The 7,841-nt window shown below is 34.5% G+C and overlaps 2 protein-coding genes across 10 annotated transcripts in view; one reads left to right on the top strand and one right to left on the bottom strand.

Annotated features, from left to right (window-relative positions):
• Nucleotides 1–142: 142 nt before the first annotated feature.
• Nucleotides 143–3,571, top strand: LOC149042228 (sin3 histone deacetylase corepressor complex component SDS3-like). 4 transcript variants are annotated; one of them, XM_089212585.1, is made up of 5 exons: nucleotides 143–837; nucleotides 1,115–1,187; nucleotides 1,316–1,369; nucleotides 1,823–1,853; nucleotides 2,217–3,571. In XM_089212585.1, the coding sequence occupies exons 1-4, from the start codon at nucleotides 780–782 to the stop codon at nucleotides 1,836–1,838; spliced, it is 201 nt and encodes a 66-aa protein (XP_089068711.1). In that variant the 5' UTR covers nucleotides 143–779; the 3' UTR covers nucleotides 1,839–1,853; nucleotides 2,217–3,571. The 4 variants fall into 4 exon arrangements, with proteins under 4 accessions (XP_089068711.1, XP_089068712.1, XP_089068710.1 ...); XM_089212586.1 differs by lacking the exon at nucleotides 1,823–1,853 and having other exon boundaries at nucleotides 630–837; XM_089212584.1 differs by lacking the exon at nucleotides 2,217–3,571 and having other exon boundaries at nucleotides 630–837; nucleotides 1,823–1,863.
• Nucleotides 3,572–3,938: 367 nt separating this feature from the next.
• The window catches only part of LOC149042229 (uncharacterized), an 8,006-nt gene continuing 4,103 nt past the window's right edge, over nucleotides 3,939–7,841 (bottom strand). For 4 of the 6 annotated variants that reach the window (XM_089212553.1, XM_089212555.1, XM_089212551.1 and 1 more), the window contains 3 exons: nucleotides 7,493–7,565; nucleotides 6,616–6,822; nucleotides 5,151–6,509 (listed from right to left, as the gene is read on the bottom strand). In XM_089212553.1, the coding sequence (XP_089068679.1) occupies nucleotides 6,259–6,509; nucleotides 6,616–6,822; nucleotides 7,493–7,565 (531 nt within the window). In that variant the 3' untranslated portion in view covers nucleotides 5,151–6,258. Of the gene's footprint in view, nucleotides 5,028–5,150; nucleotides 6,510–6,615; nucleotides 6,823–7,492; nucleotides 7,566–7,841 lie in introns of those variants that run through there. The other 2 variants (XM_089212554.1, XM_089212552.1) reach the window with 1 other exon arrangement.

Here is a 7,841-nt window from a genome sequence, read left to right on the forward strand (position 1 = left end):
GGTAAAATTTCCGCACAGCCCCATACTATTGTAAAACAAATCTGTTTTCCCAATGGCAATCTATTGTTTTTGTCATTGTTTTCTCAATCCAAGAACTGAATGCATAATGTAGTATGGGGCTGTGCGGAAATTTTACCCTTAGATGGAGGCGTCAAAGTCCTAAAATTGTTGTGTGGTGTGTGGAAGGAAGTGATCTTCTAAAAGCAAAAGATTATGCAAACGACTTCGAGTCTTCTCTTATGACTGTATAATAATAATAATAATAATAATAATACAAAAATTATTAAATAGTAATAATACTAGTAATAATGGCTTTATTCTGCATTTCCACAAGGTGGCTCTTCATCTGTGAAATACATCTCCTTAAAAACATATCTTCTAGATAAATATTCAAATAAGTTATTTCTACCAAAAAGAAATACATCTGCTAAGAAATAAAGTTAAGGTACAATAAGTATACCTATTTGGCAATGTGAAGTAAAAAGTACATCAAGCTGAAAAGTTATCTTGGACCTTTTCCATCAAAGGCTTAAAAGTCATTTTAGAGAACTGATAAAAGTCAATACAGTTCCTTACACATTCAGATAAAATATTAAAACTCTTGGCGACTTGATCTTGGTAAATGTGAGATACCACCAGTGGAATTTCAAGCTACATAGCTGCGCTGGAACTCAGAGTTCAACTTTGCTTAAATTGCTTCAATTGCAAGTAACTTGGCCATTCATGAGAAAAAATTGCCTTGTGAACTGACTTTAACAACTGCTATTCAATTGATGTAGATGATGTTGTTTTTGAAGGGTGCAAGAGGCCTGTCGAAGAGCACAAACGTATTGTATGGTACGCTTTTATCATGTCATTGCTTTCTCAAGTTATAGTTGATCATTTGAAGTACTCACTTTCCTGTGAGCATTTTAGAGAGCTTCAACTCAACTGCTAGTGCAATGTACTTACAATTTTAGTGAAAAATTAAAGTTTACAGAAGTTTGTTTTGTTTTGAAGGTTTTTTTTATATGAATCACAACCGAATATTGTGATTCACATTCAACCAAATGTGTTAATAGTGAATATTATCATTTTGGAAATTTGAATCATCAAACTCTTATTTCATGTGTAGGTGGTTGTCAGTCAGAGAAAAGTCCATTCAGTGCAAGATATGAAGATAGACAGCTTTACTATGAAAGAGAATGGTATGTGGTTCTGTGACTGACATATATTTGTTAATTTGTGACAGCTGTGCACACATGACAATGACTATTAAGACTAAATCACACACCTAGAATGGTATTTGTGAATATAATTGTAATTCTTTTTTAAGGTTCCACAAAGGTGATCATGTACTGATAGAGAGTAGAAATGATACAAATTCCAGGTATGTCGATAGCTCATGTTCCTGATGTTACATGTTATCATAAATTTACTTTTAAATTTCTTCTTTTTGTATGACTGTATTTCAATATATAACTATCTTAAGCCATACCCTTCAATTTGACTTGTTCATCAATGTGTTGTTATGTATTTGTTAGTTCCCAGTCTAGTTCAATTTCTTTTTCAAGTGTGCATTGCAAGGCACTGATTTTGCTCCAGAATATTTGCAACAGTTGTCAGACATAATTGTTAGGTCAAAGAAGTGCCTTGATTTATTCAATTGTACCATGTTGCAGCCATAGCACTGGGAAAACACACTTGCTTATATAAAGCTTTTTATGGCTTATTTCAGGAAATTTGTTCTGGAGATGAAAAATTTTTGTTTTTTTTAGCTTTTTATGGGCTTATTTCAGTAAATTTGTTCCAGTAATGAAACATTTTTGTTTTTTTAATTTAGCACTGTTGTTACATGAATCAACACCAGAGAGGTGATGGAGATTATACATATTAATGTTAGAGTGTAAAGGATGTTTGTTGTTTGTTTAACAAAACCACATTCTAATTTTTCTTGAATTTGGCTGAATCTTTCGCCTGAATATTTATATTTGTGAATTTTATCAAAAGGGTCAAAACCTACCAGTGGATGCTAGGATAGATATTAAATGAAAACATTCCTCTTATAGAGAATACATAAGGCCCACTACTTGTGTAAAACTCCAGTTTGGGTTAGACTTCATGAAAATAACCAGCTCTACATGTTTACAATGGGGTTCAAAGGGTTGATATTTATCTTTTTCTTAATTAGGAGACATTTGCTTGATCAGGGGTAATTGTTTATTTGTGATTTTCAGGTGTGGGTGAAAAAAGAAGATGAATCAAAAACAAAGTTGTTCATTTGACAACTACTGAAAAGAAAATAAAGGATGAAAAGTCATGAAAAGTATTAAGTGCTACATTTTGATTTACATTGTAGAGAAGCTGTTAGATCTCAGTCTATTTTGAGAAAGATTGTATAAGGACGCAATGATACCTGTTATATGTGTAATGTACTTGGTGCATATCATGTGACACTTTGACATCATGACATGTTGCTGTGACAGCAGTAATAACTTGAGGATGGCAATTTTTCAAATCCCTCACACTGTTGCGTGGAATTTAGCATGTTAACTTTCTCATGCACAAGACCCTTGGAACAAGAGAGTGGAAAACCTAAGGCCCAACAAGAGCCACAAAGAATGATAAGAGAAAACTGATTTATAAGAATTAAGATAAACAGGTGGAGGAAAGATATCAAGGTCAGGAAGAGTTGGTCAGATAGGGAAGTATTTTATAAATGAGCAACAAGTAAATCATGAGGAAAACTATTTGCCACACAATGTAAATAAGCTCCCATACCCAAACATTCAGACTCTCGGATTTGTGTGAGAAACACGTTTTCTGTGTTGGTTGTCTCTTGGCCAGAGGAAAACATTAAAATTTGTTTTTCAGATTTACTATTATCATTATGCAATGGTTCTTTTCTATTGGAATGTTAAAGTTTATTCAGGCTGATAACAGAAAACTGGCTCTTGTGCAGTGCATGTTTGTGTTAACTCTTTGACTACTGAAGTGATTAACATGAAACCTCTCCCTTTAATATTTGTGCATTATCCAGCAAACAGGTAAGGAGAATAGTCGAACTTAATAACTAGTTCTTTTCTTGATCTGTGACCAAATTCTCTTAATTACAGTTGTTTAAAAGGAAATGTGTAGCAGTTAGAGGAGAGAATTAACAATGATATCCAAGGAGTTGGGTGAAGGGTTATACATAAGAATATACAGAACATTATCATGGAAAGCTTCTTTCTGTTTTCACTTTTCCCACTGCAATGTAAATTCAAGTTCTCCTTTAAAATTTTAGCCTCTAAGATCCTTTCAAAATTTCTCTTGGCTCTCTCTCTGTGAAGAAAACTTATCAATATTTAAACACATTAGTATTACGCCTGGCATTTTAATACCTTTCACATTGTGTTACATGGTAGTTGAAGACTATGTAATCTTGTTTTCTGTTTGCCATGCTAGCTGTAAGTTAAGTCTTCTGAAGAAAATTGTGACTGGAAAATGGTTGACTGTTGACTGATGCATCAGCCAACGTGTTGGTAGGATTGGATACTTTACCTTTACTGGAAAATGCCCTTACTAAATAAAAATGCATGTCTTTTATAAATCTTGGAGTAAATCTCTTCTCTTGTAATGTGGTACTTTAACTGGTCCAAACATGTTTCTCAACAGAAAATGATTCTTTTCTTCCTCATAAACAATTAAGCCTGTCTTTTGAATGGCTACAATTTTTTAGGAAATTATGCGGGGGTGTCTCATTGGTCCATGTGAAAAAATATCACAAAGGTTTGAGACAAAGTCGCTTGACAAGTAAATTTATGATTTATGGTGCCAAAATGACATGTAGGCATTAGAACTGACATGAAGGGAAAAGTAAACAAAATAATGTGCTTGGAGTATTTCCTTTTAAACAGGATGTGACATCAACATTGACTCCAAACCTTACGAAGCGTTACGTTCAATCTTGCTCTCAATTATTTGCCATAAAGAATGAATTTTATTGCCATGTTCCATACTTATGGCTCTTTATTCTTTTAAGGTTACAACCCTCTAAAGGTTTGCATATCCCTACTTATCCAAAAAAAGTTGCTCACGACAGTTTACCCACTTAAAGTCACTCCCTAAATACATTATCCCTACGGTAAAAAGTGGGCAGCTAACCCTCTCACACCCAAGGGCATCTAATTTCTCCTTACAGTATCACATTTAAATCAAATGTAAAGGTTATGAGAGTAAAGGAAATGATCACCAATTCAAGAAGCTCCTTATTCTCAAAAACAATTCTTTTTGTAAGGAGAACAGGATGGATAATATGAATGCTCAGGGTGGGGAGGGAAAGGGTTAATTGTCACCAGCAGATCTTTAGCTTGTGTTATTCTCTAGCAAAAGAGGATTCAAGTACATTCACACAGTATACAACAGCAGTGTTTAAATTTATTCAGCATAAAAAGGATTAAAAAAAGGAAAATCCAATGAAAAGCATATCTACAACATCCTCATTATAACTAAGTTGATAATGGGTCTACTGTGGCCAATTTACATTATCAGATTTGTTGACTGAAAATGATCATTTTGTGATACCTGACACTGACACTTAAAACTAACTCCTTTTCACATTCTCCGTTACCTAGTTTTCAACTAAAAGAATGACAAAAGTATGGGAAATCTTTTTGCATTTAATTATGGCTTACAAGATCGCTACATTTAATGTTTTCTTTTTGAAAACAAATTAGCCTTGGTTGGGTTTCTCAGGACTTTACAACATCTTCATAGTAACTGAGTTGATAATGGGTCTACTGTAGCCAATTATCATCATCAACTTTGTTGATAACACTAATTGTTTTGTGTTACCTGGCACTGACACTTAAAACTAACCCCTTTAAACATTTTATGTTGCCTAGTTTTCAACTAAAAGAATGACATAAAAGTATGGGAAATCTTTTTGCTTTTAATTATTGCTTATAAGATAACTAAATTTAATGTTTTCTTAAAAAAAAAAAAAACCAAAAAACAATTATTAGCCTTGTTTGGGTTTCTTCGGACTTTAGCCTTCTTGCCCTTTACTAGAAATGAATAAGAAATAATAAGTGTTAGTAGTCAGCTTGAGTATAAGTTATTTCAAGGATTCCACTCTTTCCTGAAATAAAAGGAAATGTTATTGATTTGTTATGACTCCAACTGATAGATAGATAGATTAACTTTATTTATACAGGGTGACCCCTCAGCTATAGGGGTGGTATCCAGAGGGGCCCTGGTGTTGAAAACTAACAATACTATTGTAGAAATTACTAGTTAAATATAAACTACAAATATATTTATTACATTATAGGAGGTACAATTTAAGATTAAGAAACTTAAAAGCAGCCTTATAGGAACAAAATTTAAAAAGGAAAGTTATAAAAACGAGTAATTTTTAAAATATATTAAAGTTCACACGGCAACCAAACAGCAGAAACAGGCGAACCCATAGCTGTACCAAAAACTTGTTGATAGTATGTGCCGTTTTCAGACTTTGGGGCATATTTTCGCCAAACCTAAGGATCCTGTCACGAAAGAACAACGAACCGACGCCATTTATTCTATTCCTTGCAATGACTGTGATAACGAATACATCGGACAGACCAAACGCCAGTTTGGTAAACGGTTAAAAGAGCACCAAAAAGCGGTTTTTCTTTGCAAAAAGGAAAATTCAGCTTTATCGGAGCATACTTGCCTAACCAACCATACAATTGGGTGGGATAATTCTAAAATTATCACTACTAATCGGCGTTACCACCAGCGCCTTTGTTTGGAGGCTTGGCACATTAACTCCGCCCACGCTCCTTTAAATCGTGACGATGGCGGTCTGCTTCCTGATGCCTATTTACACCTCGTCAGAAAAAAGGCCGCTAATTAGTGATCATATAAAAGGACCTCTTGTTGCAGCGTTTAGATCACCCCTGATGAAGGCACTAGACAGGAGTGTCGAAACGTTGGGTCTATGAATTGTAACTTCTTCGGTTACATTCATTAAATCTGCAAACCAGTGTAGCTTCAAACTATGTCTGAGTAATTTTTAATTTAATGTAAAATTCTACAAGGACTCAGCTTGCTCCACCCGCTGTAAAAGAGCACATTTACTGCTTAAATGTTTCTTAAGTATGGGAATAAGTAAGCATTGCATTCTGACACTGCATAGACAGCCAAAACAACACAAGTTCACATTTTCATGACTGCCATTTGAGACAAACTCTCTAAAATCCTCTCCCCTTGTCCATTGTTTATTTTACATATTTCAAAACTTTTTCAGCAGTCTCAAGTTACCTCTCGTCTTGTTACTATATATATGCCTTTGCAAAACTTTATCAGAGCAAATTCTGACAGCAGCCAAAGAACACTCGTCAGCTGGAAATTTTGTGGATCAACAAAATTATATATTTGTTGACATTCATGACGAGTGATCTTGCACTCTGCAAGGTCACTCTTCTTCTTGTAGGTTATGGTCTCTCCATCTGCATCATCTTTTCTTACTAATAGGACTTCCTCTCCAGGAAATGAATGAGGACCTGTCAAACAAAAGGGACACAGATCTTGATGGGATAGCTCATTTGCAAGTGATATTATAACAAAAAGAACCATTTCATTGATAACAGATACAGTTATCTTACTCACATTTGATATCTGTTCCCAAAGTGTGAAGACTTATGGACCTGGAAATTTTCATGAAATTCTCAGGAGACTTCACAAACTCATGCAGGAAACCAGCCTTCCCTGTTACTCCGTGTTCAATACTTGAACACTCATACTGAACACTCTTACTGAAATCAGCACCACTGAGTTCCCACAATTCCACTTTTACTTTATCGGGAATTTCTGACTCTATTGAAGAGAACAAAGTGCAGTCAAGTCTACAAACTTAAAAATATGCAGAAAATGTGATCTATCAGCTATTCACCTTAGCCTGCAAGGGCTCAAAAAAAGTCCTGTCCAATAGCCAAATTTCTATTAACTTAAATCTGAAGATTGTGCAGATTGGCAAGACTGCATAGGAAAACTTTCACAATAACTAACAAAAAATGTAATGTAACACTCACTTCACTACAGTAATTTCAAACATTAATTCTGTTCCACTTAGGTCTAACTGTAGGTTGACAAAAAAATTAACCAATTCACACCAAAGCTTAGGTGTATTATTAAAGCTGTTTTGTTAAAAGCAGTTTAAAATTAGATAATTTTGTTTCATTGATTTAAACGTCAATGAGCTGATGATGTAAATAGGCCATGGCAGAGAGTTTCTAAGCTGATGTTTCAAGGGTTAACCCTTAATCAGAGTGAATAATGAGCTGCTCAAGCCAATGCTTGTCCTTGAAAAAATCCTCTTGTCCGCTGGGCAAGTGAGAGTCAGAATCTACCAGCCTAATCTCAAAATCCACTAGCCCCTGGCTTACTATACCAACCAATGGGGTTTGTAATATAAACAATGTTAACTAAATATGAAAATTAAGATATTCAAATAAAAACAAGTTATAATTATTTGAAATACAATTACCAGGTTCACCATCAACCTTCATTCTTTTTTCCCCATCAATGCCATATCGGGCTTCAAATTTGAGTTTATAATCCTATTGGTGGAATACAGGAAAAAAAGTCATCACCTGTAATAGACCTTGAATGCCTCAAGATTAGTATATGACAGCAATGGGGATAATCCAAAATCTTTAGGAGAGTCTGGACCATGTCCTTAACAATATGAGCCACTAGAGTTCACCAAAGTGTTCTGCACGAAGACAGTACAGAACTTTTGACAGCAATGTGACCGTCTCGGAAACTCAGACTGGTATTTAATTTTCTGTGTGATTTATTTGTATTTGACATGAAAATCCAATAAAGCAAGGGTT

The sequence above is a fragment of the Pocillopora damicornis genome, chromosome 7 (assembly GCF_964200805.1).
Source record: "Pocillopora damicornis chromosome 7, jaPocDami1.2, whole genome shotgun sequence".
Classification (NCBI taxonomy): Eukaryota; Metazoa; Cnidaria; class Anthozoa; order Scleractinia; family Pocilloporidae; genus Pocillopora; species Pocillopora damicornis.

What these genes read in the sequence shown, in the direction of transcription:
- LOC149042228 (XM_089212583.1), top strand. Translation starts at nt 780, where the DNA reads ATGATGTTGTTTTTGAAGGGTGCAAGAGGCCTGTCGAAGAGCACAAAC. An exon ending in GAGCACAAACGTATTGTATG is followed by an intron (nt 838 to 1,114) that starts GTACGCTTTTAT and finishes TTTCATGTGTAG; the next exon opens with GTGGTTGTCAGTCAGAGAAA. An exon ending in CTTTACTATGAAAGAGAATG is followed by an intron (nt 1,188 to 1,315) that starts GTATGTGGTTCT and finishes TTCTTTTTTAAG; the next exon opens with GTTCCACAAAGGTGATCATG.